We start from the raw sequence: 20,022 nt of genomic DNA, 5'->3' as shown, positions 1-20,022 counted from the left end.
TTCTAAAAAAATATTTGATAATAACTAATAATAAATGATCTACATATTTTTGGAACTTAAATAAAAATATAAATATATTAGAAGCGTTAAAAATATAGCCTCGTGAGCCAGAACTTCTAGCCGGAAGCACCACGTCACTACCAAGCCTTTTTCTTTTCTTTTTTTTCCCTCAAAATCTCTAGGGAGCTTATAATGCCTACATATAATGAACGATTTGGAATAGTTGGAGCTGCTTAATTATCTTTGTCAAAATATGACTGTTCTAGTAGTAATATATATATTTGGATAAATAGTTATTTTTGTTTTTAAGTATGTAAAGTATTGATAAATTTATCATCAAAATATCAAAATTCAAATTTTAATCTTCAAAAATGATGAAAAAAGTACGACAAATTTATCCATCCATTAACTTGTGTCCGTTACTGTTAATGAAAGAGTTTATGTGAGACGACTTTGTCAACGCATTACACATCTAGGGACAAAAATGACTATTTGTCCAATATATAATTTAATTTTTATCTTTCTCCCATTTTTCGTTGAAAACATAACATTATGATAAACACTTTAAAAAATAGGAAAACAAAGATAAGTTAGAACAAACATAATAATAAGCATAATATTAATTAATAAACATAATTTGTTAATTGCTTTAAAATTTCTAATTTGACAATACCTTATAAAAATATGAGACTCAAACAAAAATGCACAATCATTAAATTAATCCTTACAAAAAAATCAGACACAACTTGATTTTGTCATTACTTAATGTTGTCACAATAAAAATATCAGAACAACAGATAAATTATGCTTATTAATCAAGATTATGTCTATTATTATGTTTGTTCTAATTTATACTTGTTTTTCTATTTTTTTAAATGTTTATTGTAATATTATACTTGCAACAATTAAAAAAGGGAAAAAAATGAAAATTAAATTAAATTATGGGTAAATAGTTATTTTTGTAGAGTGCTGCCAGATTCGTCCTTGAATGTATCACGTAGATTTTTTCATTAACGGTAACAGACAAAAATTAATGAATTATGAATTTTTTGCACTTTTTTTACTTTCATGGATTAAAATTTAAATTTTTATTTTTCAAGGATAAATTTATCAATGTTTTACATATTTATGAACAAAAATAATTATTTACCCTATATATTATATATTATGATGTTCACTTGGGAAAGTTGCAAGTTCGCCCTCACAGACCATGAGAATTCCCTTTCGGCGATACCTAAACTTCAACATAAGGATCTGCCTTCTTTCTTATTTACATGTGCAGAAAATCAATTTAGGACATGGAGCTATGCAATAAGTTATTCATCAAACTCTTACGTAAAAATAAAGAATAGAAATTGTTTAAGTTCGATCATAAAGTAATTTCTAATTTAGAACATGAAGCTTATGAATGTTATAATAAACTATTCACAAATTCTACAGCATTTTCGTAAGAACTTCCACCTTTACTAACACCTCTTACAGCTAAAGTCTTCCATTGAAGGGCATTGATCTTCATCTCTTTGCCTTTATCCATTATCTCCTTTATACAGTGTTTTAGAGCTTCTTGTCGCACAACCTTTTTCTCATCAACTGGGGCTCTAATTCCTATTTTCCAAACATCTGCAATAAGCTTAGCATTTGTGCTCTGATCAGACCAACATGGTATTGCAACTATTGGGACTCCTAAGCACAAGGTTTCTAATATGGAATTCCAACCACAATGTGTCACAAAACATCCCACAGCCTCGTGAGCAAGAATTTTTACTTGGGGACACCATGTCACTACCAAACCCTTGTCTGTTCTTTTCTCAAAATCTTTAGGGAGTTTAATTTGTTCAGAAGCTCTAACCACCCACAAGAAATAATTCGAGCACTCTCTCAAACAACAAACTAGTTCTTTCATTTGTTCCTCACCAAAGGTAACTAAACTCCCAAACGATACATAAACAACGGAGCCTTTTGGCTTATCATCTAGCCATTCCATGCATTCTTCACTCTTAAATTGTGTAATCCCATAATCTTGGTCATCTTCACATTGTTTGTCTAAGAAGTAAGATGGTATGTTTGGTCCAATGGTCTTAAATTTTGGCCAAATCTTCATAAACCAATCTGTAATCTAATATAAAAATAGTTTTTAGAGACACATTACAAGAATGTGAGCTATAAATCTGAATCACACATCATACATTAATAACCAAGATTAAAAGTTAGTGATTATTTGCATCATTACTTAAAAAATCATGTACATTTTTCTTTTAATCTTAATCATTCAAATATGATATAATAATTTATATTTATAGTTCTCACTTCCTACATCAATAAGATCAAAGAATTTATATTGAATATCCTCCTAGTGTACCTTGACACAAAAACCAGACATTTAAGTTAAATACAAAAGTATATAATGTATCTATATTTTTTTTCTTACCTCTTTATCCAGATCATAGAAGGTGTTACATAGGATCCAATCAGCTTTGTCGATATTGGAGAACTGACTCACTACCAAATCAAGCAAAGACAAATCTTCATAAAAAAAGAAAGAAGGCATGTCCTGAAGATGAAGTTTGGGTAAGGCAGGAAGGGAAATCTCTTGTTCTATGAGTGGAGCTTGCAACTTCCCCAATTGAACATGGTAATATATGCTATTCACAGCCATATTTTGAGTAAGATATGCAGCTCCAGCAATCCCAAATCTCTTGGCAACATCTAGTGCCCAAGGTAACAATGAATTATAAATCACACAATCAACATGGTCATTTGATTTACCAAGTTTCTCAAGAAGCTCAGCAAAAGTCTCTGGCCCAACTTGCCTAAACCGATCCAAATAGGCCTTGGACCCTCCAGCCTCTCCAGGCCCACCTTTGTCAAACCCATCATCGATGGTTTCAAGGGCAATAGAAGGAGGCACTCTTTGCAAGTTATTGTAGTAGAAACGGGTTGTAACAAGTGTTATTCTCACCCCTTGATTTTCCAATAGCTTGGAGAATTGAAGCATGGGATTGATGTGACCTTGAGCTGGATATGCCAACACCAAACAGTGTGCTCTCTTCTTAACCATGCTTTTCTTCTCCATTTTTGTGATGAACCTCAACTTCTGCTGAGCTGGTTTGGGTCATGAGTAAGTGCATGTGACATTGGAGAGAGGAAGGGGTTGATTTATTCAATGTTAGAGCCAAGAAAAGGACAATTTGTGGACGGCATGTGAACCAAGTGATAGAAATGAAATGTTTAATTGGAGGAAATAACATAGAAGACACACAAGACTTCTTTATTATTAATTAATTTGTGCATTGGATGGATTGATCGAAGGTGGTATACGACAATATCAGTTCTAGGACAAAACTTACATATAATTTCATAGGTGTCGTATGTATTGTTGTTCAATTAGAATTAGAATTTTATATTGATAATATGCATAATTTTTTAATGTAAATCTTTTTTTGCGTATTACCGAAGTTAAATACTATTTAATTTACAAAATTCTTTTGTAGCAAGTCTTCTATCTCACAAGTCTTGAAGGTGTTACATTGAACTGAACACTTTTAGATTGAATTGCACTCATATTTGCAAGTGCTCTTGACAAAAGCATATTAAGGGAAAATAAATTTAATACCTTGATCAGGTCTTACAAGAGACGACAAAAGCATGAAGCTTGAATTTCTTCTCTTTTCGTTCTTTCTCTTGATTTTATTTAGTAAATAGTATATTCTTATGGAGAAATAGACCTGTTTAAGGAGATTTTTTTCATCGTATATTACGATACATATATATGCTGAGTTTGTCACCTTAAACTTTTAGAACATTTTATTCGGTAGTTGAGTTATTTGAAAATTCATTTCAACCGGTGAGATTTCATCGTGCGGTCTACCTCTGTTGATTACCCATAATACGTATTTCCATATAATAGAACTTTATATAGAGATATGTCTCATAAAAAAAACTTTGTAGAGATATATAGATCTATATTAATTTAGTCTAGAATAAGTCTCAAAACATTGACAAGGGAGGACAAGTTAAATATATCTTAGAACGATATACCCTAGGGGATACAGTTGGTTTCTGGCATTATAGTTTGTTTGTATTTTGTTCAAATCCACTGGTAAAAGCACCAACACTTTTCCTATTGTGGGGACTAAAGATCTACGTGTTGGTATTAGGATTGTCATAGTAGTGAGAAATTGGAGTAATATGCATAATAATAAGTAATAAAAATGTATAGTGTTCGCTCGGGTTTTAAAGGAGAAAGGAGTAGGTCAAAATCATCATGTTTCAAAATGATGTCAACCTGACTAGTGACTAACATTTTATTTTATATTTTTGCCGGCAACAATCTGGCTTGGAGTGCTTACTTAATTAACATTGGGGTGTGGTTCAACAAGTACTACTGCAAATTATTAGCTGTACATGCGTTACAAGACTTACTAAAAACCTAAACACTCGAGACAAAGGTGGATTTAAGACCGAAGTCCACGAGGCAATTTATTTAAAAGAAAGTAATAATAATAATAATACATATGTTGTACAACGAAGTAATTTTAATTTAGGACATGAAGCTTATAGAAGTAATAATTATCCATCAACTTCCATCTGAAAATATAAAATAGGAATTGTTTGTCTGATCACGAAGTAATTTCTAATTTAGAACATGATCAAGCTTATTAATAAAATAAATTATTCGTAAATTCTATAATATTTTCATAAGAACTTCCACCTTCACTGATAGCTCTTATATATAGCTAAAGTCCTCCATTGAATGACATTGGTCTTCATCTCTTTGTCTCCATCCATTATCTCTTTTATACAATGTTTTAGAGCTTCTTGTCGCACAATGTTTTTCTCATCAATGGGAGTTCTAATTCCTATTTTCCAAACATCTGCAATAAGCTTTGCGTTTGTTCTCTGATCTGACCAACATGGTATTGCAATTATGGGGACTCCTAAGCACAAGGTTTGTCATATGAAATTCCAACCACAATGTATCACAAAACATCCCACAGCCTCGTGTGAGCAAGAACTTTTAATTGGGAGCACCATGTCACTACCAAACCCTTTTCTGTTCTTTTCTCATAGGTAGTTTAATTTCTTCTGAAGCTCTGACCACCCACAAGAAATAACTCGAGAACTCTCTTGAATAACAAGCTACTTCTTCCATTTTTTCATGAACAAAGGTAACTATACTCCCAAACGATACATAAACAACAATATTAATCATCCTAGTGTAATTTGAGTTAGTTATTAGTTATCTAACTAACTAAGTCTGTTATAATTAGTTAAAGGTGGTTAATTTTTTGTTATGGTAGTTATAGAGAGTATATAAGTAATGTAAAATACTTTATATTCATCAATCAACAATACACACAATTCTAATTCATTTTTCTATGATAAGATATTCTCTCTATTCCAATAGCTTCATTCACAAGATATCTCTTCTTCTTCATTTGAGTTCATCCATGACATTTCTTCATACCTTTGTTATGGTATCAAAGCTCTTCAATTGAAGAGCTCTGCTGCGCTACTCTATCCTTCATCTTTTTCTCGTTTGTTTGTTCAATCTATTTAGTACTCTGTTGATTCTTCTAGATGAGTGAAGAACAAGATGAATCTCTTAGTGTTCATAGCCCTAACTACCTGCACCCTAGTGAAAATCCAGCTACCTCATTAGTTTTTCCTTTTTTGGATCCAACAAATTACAATTCTTGGAGCATATAAGCTCTCATGGCCTTGAGTGCAAAGAACAAAGTAGAATTTGTCGATGGTTCCCTTCCTCAACTAGCCTCGAATCATAGATTGTACGCAGCTTGGAAAAGAGCGAATAACATGGTGGTTCATGGCTTGTACACTCAGTTGCAACTTCCATTCATCAGAGCATTTTATGGATGGACAACGTTGTTGATATCTGGAAAGATTTAAAAGCACAAAACTCACAAGGTGATTTGCTTTGAATTTCCGATTTACAACACAAATTAGCTTTGATTAAACAAGGACATGGATATTATTGATTATTTTACAAAGCTAAGAACAATTTGGGATGAGCTTGAGAGTTATCAACCCAATCATGTGTGTACATGTGCTTCTAAATGTGGTTGTGATGCTCTTGTTGATGTAAAGAAAAGGAAAGATTAAGATAGAATAATGGAGTTTATGCGTGGTCTAAATGATCAGTACAATCATGTTAGATCAAACATACTCATGATGGATCCCTTGCCATCGATTAACAAAGTTTTCTCTTATATGGCACAACAAGAAAGGCAATTCGCAAGTTCTAATGCACTTCACAATCTGAGTTTGGTTAATGCTGCTGCTAATACTCGGTCATCTAATTCTTGCAGTTACTGTGGTAGAGATAATCACACAGCAGAAACATGTTATAGGAAAAATGATTTTCCACCTAATTTCTTCTCCAGTAGAGGTTTTGGTAGAGGAGGGCTAGGAGGCAAAAGCAACAATGGTAAAGTTTACACCCATTGTGGTATCACTAATAATATAGTGGATGAGTGCTATAAGAAGCACGGTTATCCACCTAGTCACGAATTGTATAAACCTGAAGGAGCTTTAGTTAATAACACTGTTATGGAAGAAGAAAATGTTTTGAGTTCAGAGACTAGTAATGGTGGTCAAGATATTAAAATCACTCAGCAATAGTATCAAACACTTACGTCTTTGTTGGCTGCCAGCAATAATAGCTCTCGTGGATCATAGGTTAACCAGATTGGTACAAGTTCTACTCATACATCAAGCATAGGTAATATACTATTCCTTGTTTGTAATGTTCAAAAGCCTAAAGCTGCAACATGGATTTTGGATTCTAGTTCTATAGATCATATTGCATCCTCATTGACTTGTTATACTACATATAGAGAAATAAATCCGATAGTAGTTCGCCTACCTACTGGTCAACAAGTCATAGCCACACACTCTAGAACAGTCAAATTTACGGAGTTTTTACACTTAGAAGATGTGTTATACTTGCCATCTTTCAATTTCAATTTAATCTCTATATCAAAATTGGTTTCTACATTAAATTGCAAGTTAACCTTCTTTTCTAATTCATGTTTGATTCAAGATATAAGCAGCCAGAGGATGATTAATGCAATTAGTGTAGTGGAAAGTCAATACAAGCTTAGAGTACATGCTATCAATTCAGTTCCCAAGGCTAACAATAATTTCATTTATGTTAAGTCTGTGTTGTCTTGTAATAAAGAAATCATTGATGTTTGGCATTTTCATTTAAGTCATCCTTCATATGATAGGATGCAATTGTCATAACAAACTTATCCTATGTTGACTTGTGATAAAACTTTTGTTTGTGACACTTGCCATAAAGCAAAATAGAGAAAACTTCCATTTCCTAATAGTGACTCCTATGCTTCTAGTCCTTTCTCTTTGATACATGTAGATATTTGGGGCCCTTGTGCCATAACTGTTTTGAATGGACACAAGTATTTTCTTACCATTATGAATGATCACACTAGATTTGTTTGGATTTTTATAATGACTTCTAAAACTGAGACTCAAACTCATTTACAAGCCTTTGTTTCCTATGTTGAGAGGCAATTTAATACAAAAGTGAAAGCTATTTGATCAGATAATGGTGTTGAGTTTATCATGAAACAGTTTTATCATAGTACTGGTATAATACACCAGGCTTCCTATGTTGAAACTCCACAACAAAATGGAATAGTAGAGAAAAAACATCAGCATTTATTAAATGCTACTTGAACACTTCTTTTTCTGTCCAAGTTACCACCAATTTTTTGGTCTTTTGCTTTACAACATGTTGTTTTACGTATCAATTGTTTACCAACTCCACTTCTTAATAATATGTCTCCTTTTGAAAAATTATATGGCACTGCATATGACATTTCTTCCTTAAAAGTCTTTAGTTACTTGTGCTACACTAGCACTCTCACTAAAGGGTACATTACCTTTGATCTTTCCACTAAAGGGTACATTACCTTTGATCTTTCCACTAGAGTCACAATGGTATCTAGACATGTCATTTTCTATGAAGACTGCTTCCCTTATGCCTCTCAATCTTTTCTATCCTAGTGCCTCTCAATCTTTTCCCACATTCCCTGTGCATTCCTATCCTACCATTTATGATCATGGTAAGAATTTGGATTTTTCTTCACCACCTTCACACTCTACTATCCCTGATAATTCTCAATCACCTAACATTTTTGTTGATCATTCGCAATTGGGTTCCTCAGACACTTTTTTTTATCCATCAAATTCACCAATTATTGTTACTCCTAGAAGATTTGACAGGGAAAGAACCAGACCAAAGAAGTTTCAAGACTTTCACACTACATTCACATCAACTGTTATTGGTCAATCCTCATGGTACTCGCTATCCTTTAGCCTTTGTTTTATCTTACAAAAGTTTGTCTCCTACATACCATAGTTTTATCATGGTTGCATACTTGCATCCTCTAAGACAAAACCTAAGTCATTTAAAGAAGCTTCCCAATCAAACAAATGGATCAAAGTGATGAATGCTAAAATTGAGGCTTTAGAGGCTAATCATACTTGGATTTTGACTGACCTCACTTCTAACAAATTTGCTATTGGATGCAAATGGGTTTATAAACTTAAACACAAGGCTGATGGGTCAGTAAAAAGATATAAGGTCAGGTTAGTAGTAAAGGGGTATACTTAGATTGAAGGTTAAAACTACCTTGATACTGTGCTTTAGCTGCTATTAACAACTGGCATTTAAAGCAATTAGATGTGAATAATGCCTTTTTTCATGGAGACCTTCATGAGGAGGTTTACATGACTTTGCCTCCTGGTATGCACTCAACCAAATCTAATCAAGTTTGCAGATTACAGAGATCTTTGTATGGCCTTAAACAAGCCGATATACAATGGTATGCTCGATTGTCCATTTTCCTCATCTCACACGGTTATAAACAGTATTCCTCTGATCAATCATTATTTCTTAAACAACATCTTCAGTCTTCTACTACTTTACTGGTTTATGTAAATGATATTGTCTTGTCATCCAATGATATTCTAGAGATTAAATCCATCACTTAACTTTTGGATGAAGTTTTTAGAATCAAAAACCTTGGTAACTTAAATTTTTTTTCTTGAATTTGAAGTGGCTCACAGTAAACAAGAGATCAATATTTGTCAAAGAAAATATGTTCTTCATATATTGCATGATGCAGGCATGTTAAGGAGTAAACCTATTTCTACTCCAATTGATTACGGTGTAAGACTACACTAACAATTTGGTACTCCACTTGATGATATAGAAACTTTATCATATCGCAGGCTCATTGGTCGTCTTATTTACCTCACTAATACAGGGCTTGATATTACATATGCAATTCAACATGTAAGTCAGTTTGTAGCGTATCCTTCTTCAGCTCATAAACAAGCAACTTATAAGATTCTTAGATACTTGAAAGCAACACCAGGTTCTAGTTTATTTTTCTCTGCTTCCAGCATATTCCAGCTCAAAGCATTTAGTGACTCTGACTGGTCAGGATGTATTGACACCAGGCGATCTATCATTGGCTACTTAGTTTATCTTGGCAATTCCTTTATTTCTTGGAAATCCAAAAAGCAAGACACGGTCTCTAGAAGTTCTTCTTCAGAGGCTGAGTATTGTGCACTAGCTAGTGCTACATGTGAATTACAATGATTAACCTACTTACTTGATGATTTTGGGATTGTTTACACTTGACTAGTTCTTTTGTTTTGTGACAATTGCATCGCACTTCACATTTCTACTAATCCTATCTTTCACGAATACACAAAAGATATTATTGAGATAGACTGTCACATTGTGCGAGGGAACCTACATTTAGGCCTTATCAAGTTGTTGCCCATTGCTTCTGCTCAACAACTTGCAAACATATATACTAAAACACTTTTTCTAGACGCTTTCAATTTTCTTTTTCTATGATTAGATATTCTTTCTATTCCATTTTTTTTTATCTATATTAAGATATTCATGTTATTTATAATAATATAGATAAAAAAAATAATGTCAATAAATCACATACATAAATATTTTAAAAAATAGAAAATGCTATCATTTTATTTAATTAAGTATCTTTATTGTATAACTTAATTCTTTAAAAAATTACATACCTGACTAAATAAAGTTAAATATAAATAAAAAAATACTACTATAATAAATAATAAGAATATGTATACTTATATAAGTTTTGTTTTTATTTTATATATTCTTTTTATTTATTATAGTAGTATTTTTTTATTTATATTTAACTTTTTTAATCAGGTATGTAATCTTTTAAAAAATTAAATTATATAATAAAGATATGTAATTAAATAAAATGATAGTATTTTTATTTTTTAAAATATTTATGTATTTAATTTATTGACATTATTTTTTTATCTATATTACTATAAATAACATGAATATCTTAATATAGATAAAAAAATATTTTCACTAAATCAAAAACATTATTTTAAAAGATAAATATAATATATAAAATAAAAATAAAACTTATATAAATTTACATATTCTAATTTATTTGAAAATAAAATTTAATCTTATATATTATATTTTAAAAGATAATGTATACGATTATAAAAATATAATAAATTAAAAAAGAATAAAATTTGAAATATAGGAAAACTCAGATAATAAATTAAAAATAGAAAGACTAAGATAATAAATTTTAAAATATAATAGAAGAATTGATTTGATGAAATAAATAATATATGAAGATAAATTTTGCAATTAAGTTTTTTATATTGTTCTAAGTTATTTTTATTAATATATTGGAATTATTTTTTTATTTTCATCTCTTTTATTCAAAATAAAATACAACAGACATGATTAATCTTTTTATTGTTAGTTTTTTAATGACTTTACTCATAAATTTATATCAATTAAATTTTCAGTTAATTATGATATATCCATATGTAATAATGGATCTATAATAAATAGACTTGGAATATGTTTGAGATAGCTTAAAAAATTAAATTATTTTAATAATTAATTATATGTATAATCGATTATTGTTATGTATTATTAGTATACAAGATTTTATACAGATAACTAATTAATAAAATACATAATGATTTTCAAAATAGTTATTACAGAAATTAGTAAACTTATTATGCCTAATATTTGTAATTAAATAAGAGTATAAAAGTGTGCATATATTATTATTCATGTTGGAAAATTATTTTTAATTAGAGATTCTATTTTTTTTTCTTTCTAAACTCTAAACCATAGAAGCTCCTAGTCCCAGGGAATACCGTCGAACTGTTAGTACTATAACAAAACCAAATCCTGGTCGTTACTTTTCGCATCTTTCCGTTTTGAGTTCACTGTGGCTCTTCTCCACTGTCGTTTTGCTTCTCCCTTTTCCGTTCTCATTCAAACCCTAATCTGTCCCTCAGATCCCAAAATTACCCCAAATTGAGAACTTGCCATGGCAGCAATGTCCGATTCGGTTCGTTCCCTCGCACTTCTCTCCCTTGCAGTGATGTGTAGCGTCGCGAATTCGATGCGGTTCGACCTTCAATCGGGTCAAACCAAGTGCATTTCAGAGGACATTAAGACTAACGCGATGAGCGTGGGAAAGTACAGTGTCGTTAATCCCCAAGAAGGTTACCCACTTCCCGATTCCCACAGGATCATTGTCAAGGTAACTTCGTCATTGAATCACCGCCAAACCCTTGTTTTGACAGTGAAAATGCAGCATTTTCCCAAGGTTTTAAATTGCGGTCGCAGTTTCTATCGCGTTCTTGATATTGCGGGAAATTGCAGACAATGCAGCTAATACGAGGTTGTAGACACCCCCAAAAAACTTGACTTTGCAATAAATAAATAAATAAACTTGCACTTTCCAAAATAGAAGGAAGAAAATTGAATCTTGTGAAAAGCATTGAATCTTAAATGGGACAGTCGTACAATGTTTCTTAATCGTTTGTGATTTGTTATGAGGCGTCCTGTGGTTTGTTATCTCTGTGGGATTGACTTTGAGATTGTGTTTGTGTGTGTGTTTGCCAGGTGACGTCGCCTCATGCGCACACATATCACTTTGGAGATCATGTGGATTCTGGTAATTATGCATTTACGGCATCTGAGGCTGGTGACTACTCAGCTTGCTTTTGGGTACAGGATACCAGGGATGCCCCGTCGGTGGTAACTATTGAATTTGAGTGGAGAACTGGGGTTGCTGCCAAAGATTGGTCAAAGGTTGCCAAGAAAGGGCAGATTGAAGTAAGTAGTATTCTATTGTTCTGTGACTCAGCATTTGTTTGTACTTAGTATGTATGTGATCAGTAATCTGTTATCATTATTATAGTATTTTTAACTCTTTCTGTGTTGGTTCTTTTTTGAAAAATCATTATGCAGCCTTCCCAAGCCTGAATATTGAAGAGGGCTGTATTAGACAGCTTTGTTCCAATGTAAAACTTTGTTGAATCTCTATTACATTGATCACCAACTATGAAGCACGAATACTTCAATTTGCTTCACGTATCTGTATCCGTATCCGATACTGATACTCTTGGATACTTCGCCAATACGTATTGGTGAAGTATCCAAATCTATGAAGCACCGATAACTCAATTTGCTTCACGTATCTGATACTGATACTCTTTGGATACTTCACCGATACACGTATCGGTGAAGTATCCAAGCTTTTAAAGCATTTAATGAAAGTCCAATACAACTACAAGAAACATGTAAGCATGTATAATATAGAAACACTTTCCGTTAATGAACCAAAAATGAAAATTGATTGTTCTCTTTATGAATGATTTCAAGAAAGGAATGAGATTGATAGTATTGTTCCTATATGTAAATAATAGAAAGTAATTTATGATGACAATGATTTATAATTTTATTTTTAGTAATGTTCAAGAAGTATGTTTTTATTTTAGAATTGCAAAATTACAATTATATATTTATCATGTTTTATGAATTCTTATATATTTTTAAATATATATTTTACACATATCGTATCCATATTTTAAAATAAATGTACGTATCCGATACACGTATCGTATCTGTGCATCATAGATCACCAATGTAGTTCTACTAATTTTTATTTGAAACTATTGAGAAACCTTGCTCTCTAGATTTGTTTCCCCTGAAAATATAGGTTTCTGACAGAGCCCAGTGAGCTTTGAACATGTAGGCGACCCCATTTAGTAAATTCATTTACAATTGCCTTAGATATATTGCCTAATAGTATTTCTTTTCTATATATAAGATATTTTGCACTATGCAAAGATAAGTTGTCGTGTGCTCTTTTCCTGGTTATATAGCAGATATATATAGCTAAATTGCGCAATGCACAGAGAACTTATCTGTGCCCTTTTCATGGTTTTGCATACCTGCAGGATTATTAACTGATGTTATGATTGTGTTTTCCATTCTATCTGGAAAACTGATACAGTATAAGTTTGGTCTTGCTTTGATTGGCTACTTTTTGGAGATGTGGCTAATATAAATATAGGGACAATATCATAATGTTCTTGTTTTCCCTTATCTCTCTTTTAAAATCTTTAACAGTCCAACCTTTTTTATCCAGCAATTTTTTCTATGCTAAGATCATAATTATCAATCCAGGGTAGCAACATGTAATGCCTGACCTTGAAAACTCTATGATTGTATAAAGGAAAGCGGGATGGTTGCTCCTAGTACAAACTAAATAATTTATACCACACATAAATACTCACTCGAATTTATTTTTTTTACAGAAATTCGTGATAAATAATAACTCAGTTTCCTCACAATCACCATCAATCTAGGAGCATAAGAACATATGAATGATGCGAAATAATGAAGGGTTCCGAATCCTATAATGTTTCTAAAGCAAAAAATGCATCAGAGTAAATGTGCCCGGGTCTGCTCTTGCTACTCCACTATAGCATCATAATAGTGCATTACTAGAAACACAAAATCTGTTTAAAAGCTCAGTCAATGGAATTTCCTGAAATTCTAGTTCTGGTTGTATTCATAGAGAAATTAAGGAACCGGCATAACCTGGTTGAGACATGATATACCAGTAACCCAGATTTAGCTTTATACCACAGTTTTGGATCCATCTTATTTTATCTATTACTAAGTGGTTAACCCTTTTTTTTTTTTTTTACTTTTTTGTGTGTATCTTGCTTAAGAGGTCAAATCCAACAATTATGAACATTTGTTATGTCATTGTTCATTTGTTATTGTTCCCTGTTTAGTTCCTACTACATTTTATGGTAATATACACAAAGTAGTAATATGAATCTAAATACCATCCTAATTTCTTTCACCTTTCTATGATATAGGGATAGGAACCAGTATTTTATTGATGTAGGTGATTTGGTCTTTTGTGTTTATTGATGTGTTGTTTTCCCCCCTATTGTCTAGGTAATGGAATTTGAGTTGAAGAAGCTATATGATACTGTCCTATCCATCCATGACGAGATGTTTTATCTTCGAGAAAGGTATTAATTCACTGACCTCTGCCAACAAGTCTCTTGATATTGTTATGCCATTTAGTATATAATGGTTCTCGGTTCTCCATATGATCCTTTGATGGAAAAGATGTTTTGCTGAGGTAATTTCTTTTAAATGGAAGATAAAAGGAATATATAGCTGTTGGGTCAGAAGAAATTGGAATCTTTTGCTGGGAGGGATCTCTCTCTAGGTGCAGCTGTGTATATTCCTCCTAACTTTTCCATATACTGACTGAAATACATGTATAAACTATACAATTAATTTTGTCTCTGTCCCTGAGATAGAGATGAACGTAATCCCTGGCATTATTTTTCTTTCCCCCCAGGTATAACCTACATTATTCTGTGTCATTCACCACATTGTCTTTTCTAATCATTTAATGGGCTGGAGTGAATCAGAAATTTGTTGTCTGTTATGCCTGCAATGTATTTGTTCCTTGTGCTCCACTCCACCCTTGTGAATAAACTTCTTTGCTTACATGTGATGTTGTATGGTTCATGAGAGTGATATGCCAAGGAAGGAAGCAATTAGATGCGTATATAACTGACTACAGGCTTCTATTTTATGTTTAATTTTTGGGAGGTTTGGCTTTGGCTTTACATGGTCATGAACACTACAGCAGCATAAGAGTTTCTTTTCATTCTAATGGTGTTTTTCACTGAATTTTTGGTGACCTTTTTTATCCATGTGGCTTGTATAGGGAGGAAGAGATGCAAGATCTTAACAAAGCAACAAACAGCAAGATGTTTACCTTCAGTTTCCTTTCGATTGTGGTTTGCTTGTCTGTGGCTGGTTTGCAACTATGGCATTTGAAGACATTCTTTGAGAGGAAGAAGCTCCTCTAAGTTCATCACACGAATTTTGTTCATCTGGCTTCTGAATTTTTTATTTTCTGTACCTGGTTGTTCCTTGTGTATCCAAATGTATGATTAGTTCATCTTTCACTTTTACATTTTATGGTAATTAGAATTGTTGCCCATCGCAAGTCATATTAAATGTATGCTACAATTATGAACCGGTATTAACTTAGAAATAATAGTTACATTTCTTAACAGGCCCTTAAATTTGTGATTTGAAAGTTATCCTTTTTCATTCAATCTGAGCACTTAATGTTATTTCTTGATGATAAAAGCCCATAAGAAACTTCAACATACAAATGGTCAAAATTGGCAATGTTTATATCTTGTCATCGTCGTGTTATAATTGAAACCTATGACTACATTACACTCTGTTCGTTATGAATGAAAGATGGGGTGAAAGTGAAAGTGGGCGTGAAAGTGAAAGAGGGTTGAAAGTCAGCATGAAAACAGATGAAATCAACAGTAATAGTAATACTGTTAATGACAAAAACAACCCTCTTTATTTGTGACTCCCGTGAGCATCTTATTTTTTAATTAAAATAAGGGTCTTGAAAAGGCATACAACCGATTATTCCTAGGGCATAATCAATTATATGCCTTTTATTTTAAAAAAATCATTTAAAAAACCAAAAACAATATAATTTAGTTGGGGTAAAATGAAAATTGGTTATATGTTTAAATTATTATTTTTCTTTTCTTGTTTCCATAATCGCTTTAATTCAAATATTTCTTTTCTAGTTTACATAATCACTTTAATTTAAATTTTTTTAAAAAAATTTTATTTCATCTAAATCAAACTTTACTCTTCCCTCTATAATATTTTTCATCTCTTTTCAATCCTCACACTTTCATAATGTTTTATTCAACTGTACCGAATACTATGTTAACATTTGAAAGACAGCAAATGATTCCAAAAATGTATGAAGTGACAATTCTGTTATGTGAAGCTTCGGAAGAACTTAATTACTAGTTTAGGCAATTTCTGCTGACCAACACAATGACAACTCTTTCTACCCTGGATTTCCTATCCCATCTCACTTTGGTACTATCATTTTGACATTCCACGTACCTCTTAACGATAATGTTGCTTTAAAACTCATTTTACATTACTTGATTTCATTTGGTGTAGAATTTTGTTATTAATTTGAACCGTTTAACGTTGGTAGAATTATTTAAGAAATAACGTTAAAAAAATACATTTAGAAAAGACATTTTAAGAGTGAATAAAGTAAAATCACTGTGCAAATATCAAATGTATTTTTTAAAAACAATGGATAAATAACTCACTCAAATTCTACTCAACACAAAATACAAAGTTTATACTTGTGCAACCAATTTTGACGTATTATACCTTCCGGTGTGTAAATTATACGAACACGGGTGTTCTTGTAGGATATGATTATCATATCGAACTTACCATGCATATATCAAGGTTGGAATCTTCCCTTAAAACTTAGCCAGCAATAATTAGAAGGTAAAATTACATGATGCAGGGCACATAAACTCATTCAAACTAAGGAAATAATTTAACACACTCAAACATAACGGATATTATTAGAACTCCAAAGCCAAAGACCTCACATTAAGCTTAGACCAACAGTTCATAAAGCTCAAGACTTCACATCACAGTAATAGTCTAAACACACTGGAAGGAAGGTATAATACGTCAACCCGTTATTTAGTAGGTAATTATGGGATGACTTTGATTCACACAGCACGCACTGGCATTTTGATTACTCATCATCATAACTCTTGTATTGGTGATGCTTGTGGTGATGCTTCTTTCTCCCATCATCATCATCTGAGTCATCTCCCTGCGATGGTAGGAAAATATCATAAAATGAATACCAACTTCAATCCGAAGAACTTTATATAGCATGCAAATCTTAGTATTCGCAACTATTTCATAGCATTTTTATTCTGCTAGTAAAATCTGCTTTTTTTTTGTGCAATGCTAGTAAAATCTATTAAATGCATGCGCACACTATTGGAATGTTGGACATGGGAAGCACTGTATAACGATTGCAATACTTAGAGAAAGAATCCTCTCATATACATGATAGATCCTTAAATTTTGTGTCTATTGATCTCATAATAAATATTAAGATATAATCCACATATTTAATATTTATTAAGAAATAGACACAAATTTAATTTGATGTTGTCACGAAAATTTAACTTGAGAAGATTGATTCCTGCAATACTTGTGAAATGGTTAGTAGAATAAGAAAATTCAGAAATCCAAATATTGTTTGCCAATCCATGCCAAGGAGTTTCCAGCATAATCTATACTCATGGGTGCACCCAACCACAAAACTTACACATGCAGATGCTTATACATGCATAAACCTTGCACCATTAAATGTAATGATGGCTCATTTAACAAAAACAGTAAAGGTCCAAATGGCCTAAATGCAGATATTCTTTCAAAGGTACACAGGGCATTAGGGAACAAGAAAACCATTAATAATGTCCACTCAAGAACTACACGGAGAACTAGATGATTTGGTCAAATAATCAGAATATCAGTGCAGTAATATCTAAGGTCAACAAAGACAAAAGCACCATCTAAAGGATTAATCACATAAACTGAAGTACAGAACAGAAAATTCAACCATTCATCTATGTTCTGTTATATCTAAATTCAAACAGAAGTACAGGACTTACTTTGATAGTCACAATTTTGTAATCTCTCCATGTGTGTTTTTGTCAGTGGCAAAACACACGTTTATGGGTTGGATAGTTGGTTGTATACTCAGTAATCATATTAATTTAATAATTTAAATAACATTAAAAAATTTAACACCTGATCCTTCTTTTCATGCATTCATTAGAAAGTAAGCTCAAAAATATTCATGACCTTTTAAAGCACAATACCAAGGATCTATGTATACTACAATGCATCAGGGTAATCCACTCAATCATATCAACTAGAAGAAACAATGCAATCAAATACCAACACAAGGTTTTTGGAGTCTAAACATAAAGCAAATCAAATTCTAGCACAGCCAAATCCATACATGGTATCCCATAACAAAAAAACTTAGATGCAGTTCCTTGTATGAATATGATATTGTTCTACAATTAGAATTGGAATTTTATTTTGGTAATCCCTGTATTAAAGATTTGCATTGAAGATTAGGATAAGTTTAATAATGTGAAACTCCAATTTTAACAAGAGAATAACACCAAAACCATATAATGAATTCCATCCAATGTTATCAATGGAGGATGGTGGAATAGAGCAGAAGGTCAAAATTCCGCCATATAGATATGCAATTGTCTCTGGCAGTTGGCGAAAAATCCGCCATGCCATTCTGCTATAGTGGTCATGACGCCACCATTTGACAACACTAATTGCATCTAAGTTTTCTTCTATCAATTAGTTCAAGCAATTACAGCAGCATTGCAATGCACAAACAATTCAAGAACTGAATCATACACATAACTCAAATCACAATGAGAAGCATTACTTGCAATGGCAAAAATACCATCTTACTTAAGAATTAAAGTACACCAAAATACCAATTCCACAATTCGTTAAGAGTTTTAATTTTGGTGCACCATCAGTGTAACTATCAACTAATCAGAAATTATTGTGAGTACAACATCTAAGGTAAAATCTCTCTACACTATCAATAATTTGACAATTCGTTAAAAGTTTTAATTTTGATGTACTATCAATGTAACTATGAACCAATCAAGGTAATAGGAGATATAAAGTGGGTTAGGTGGTTAAGGGAGAAGGGAAGAGGGGAAAGGTCGCGAGTTTGACCTCCTCTGCGGATAAAACTAACAATTAACATTTGTCAATAAAAAAGAAGAAAAGAAAAAGACTCCTAAGGTAGTAATCAATAAACTTATTGTATATGACAGTTTGTGATCAAATAACAAAGTAAAATCTCTGTACACTATCGATCATAGGCCATTCACTCATGAGTAAGGAATGGAAAGAGTAGTACTAGTACTCACATATTTCTTACGACCATAGCCCTCATCATCATCATCATCAGCCTTCCTCTCATAGGAGGGCTTGCGGAACCCCTCCTCCTCCTCCTGCCGGGGTGGACGCCCCTCATAACCATACTCAACCCTTCCTCCTCCTCCTTGGCTCTCATAGTTGCTCCTCCCATAGCTAGGTTTCTCCTCATACTCACTCCTCCCTCCATACCCGGATCCATATTCACTCTCCTCCTTTCTTCCACCATACCCGGATCCATATTCTGATTCTTGCTTCCTTCCTCCATATCCTGATCCATATTCAGATTCCTCCTTCCTTCCACCATATCCGGATCCATATTCTGGTTCCTCCTTCCTGCCACCATACCCGGATCCATATTCAGATTCTTGCTTTCTCCCACCATACCCGGATCCATATTCAGATTCCTCCTTTCTCCCACCATACCCAGATCCATATTCAGGTTCTTCCTTTCTTCCACCATACCCAGATCCATATTCAGACTCCTCCTTTCTCCCACCATACCCGGACCCATATCCTGACCCGTATTCACCCTCTTCTTTCCTACCATACCCGGATCCATATTCCGGTTCCTCCTTTCTTCCACCATATCCTGACCCGTATTCACCTTCTTCCTTCCTTCTACCATACCCAGATCCATATTCCGGCTCCTCCTTTCTTCCACCATATCCTGACCCGTATTCACCTTCTTCCTTCCTTCCACCATACCCGGATCCATATTTCGACTCCTGCTTCCT

General features: G+C 32.8%; 2 protein-coding genes and 2 pseudogenes across 3 annotated transcripts in view; 1 reads left to right on the top strand and 3 right to left on the bottom strand.

Moving 5' to 3' along the window:
- Positions 1 to 1,307: 1,307 nt before the first annotated feature.
- On the bottom strand, positions 1,308 to 3,186 carry LOC114381850 (UDP-glycosyltransferase 74G1-like). The gene is made up of 2 exons (XM_028341073.1): positions 2,429 to 3,186; positions 1,308 to 2,116 (listed from the first exon to the last, which is right to left on the bottom strand). The coding sequence occupies exons 1-2, from the start codon at positions 3,071 to 3,073 to the stop codon at positions 1,412 to 1,414; spliced, it is 1,350 nt and encodes a 449-aa protein (XP_028196874.1). The 5' UTR covers positions 3,074 to 3,186; the 3' UTR covers positions 1,308 to 1,411.
- Positions 3,187 to 4,658: 1,472 nt separating this feature from the next.
- LOC114381632 lies at positions 4,659 to 5,212 on the bottom strand (annotated as a pseudogene).
- Positions 5,213 to 11,264: 6,052 nt separating this feature from the next.
- On the top strand, positions 11,265 to 15,510 carry LOC114381136 (transmembrane emp24 domain-containing protein p24delta9-like). The gene is made up of 4 exons (XM_028340317.1): positions 11,265 to 11,636; positions 12,002 to 12,214; positions 14,357 to 14,433; positions 15,147 to 15,510. Exons 1-4 carry the CDS (start codon positions 11,421 to 11,423, stop codon positions 15,289 to 15,291), a joined length of 651 nt encoding a protein of 216 aa, XP_028196118.1. The 5' UTR covers positions 11,265 to 11,420; the 3' UTR covers positions 15,292 to 15,510.
- Positions 15,511 to 16,581: 1,071 nt separating this feature from the next.
- LOC114381839 overlaps positions 16,582 to 20,022 on the bottom strand; it is a 4,018-nt pseudogene continuing 577 nt past the window's right edge. Inside the window, exons 2-3 of the transcript XR_003660099.1 lie at positions 19,279 to 20,016; positions 16,582 to 17,120 (exon numbers count right to left, since the gene is read on the bottom strand). The product of XR_003660099.1 is annotated as an uncharacterized protein At5g39570-like (transcript). The remainder of the gene's footprint in view (positions 17,121 to 19,278; positions 20,017 to 20,022) is intronic.

Source organism: Glycine soja, chromosome 13, assembly GCF_004193775.1.
Source record: "Glycine soja cultivar W05 chromosome 13, ASM419377v2, whole genome shotgun sequence".
In the NCBI taxonomy this organism is placed as follows: Eukaryota; Viridiplantae; Streptophyta; class Magnoliopsida; order Fabales; family Fabaceae; genus Glycine; species Glycine soja.
The sequence above is the reverse complement of the archived record's forward strand: the minus strand, read 5'-3'. Positions and strand labels throughout refer to the sequence as shown.

What these genes read in the sequence shown, in the direction of transcription:
- LOC114381136 (XM_028340317.1), top strand. Translation starts at nt 11,421, where the DNA reads ATGGCAGCAATGTCCGATTCGGTTCGTTCCCTCGCACTTCTCTCCCTT. An exon ending in CCCACAGGATCATTGTCAAG is followed by an intron (nt 11,637 to 12,001) that starts GTAACTTCGTCA and finishes TGTGTTTGCCAG; the next exon opens with GTGACGTCGCCTCATGCGCA. An exon ending in ATGTTTTATCTTCGAGAAAG is followed by an intron (nt 14,434 to 15,146) that starts GTATTAATTCAC and finishes TGGCTTGTATAG; the next exon opens with GGAGGAAGAGATGCAAGATC.
- LOC114381850 (XM_028341073.1), bottom strand. Translation starts at nt 3,073, where the DNA reads ATGGAGAAGAAAAGCATGGTTAAGAAGAGAGCACACTGTTTGGTGTTG. An exon ending in TCTATGATCTGGATAAAGAG is followed by an intron (nt 2,117 to 2,428) that starts GTAAGAAAAAAA and finishes TTTTTATATTAG; the next exon opens with ATTACAGATTGGTTTATGAA.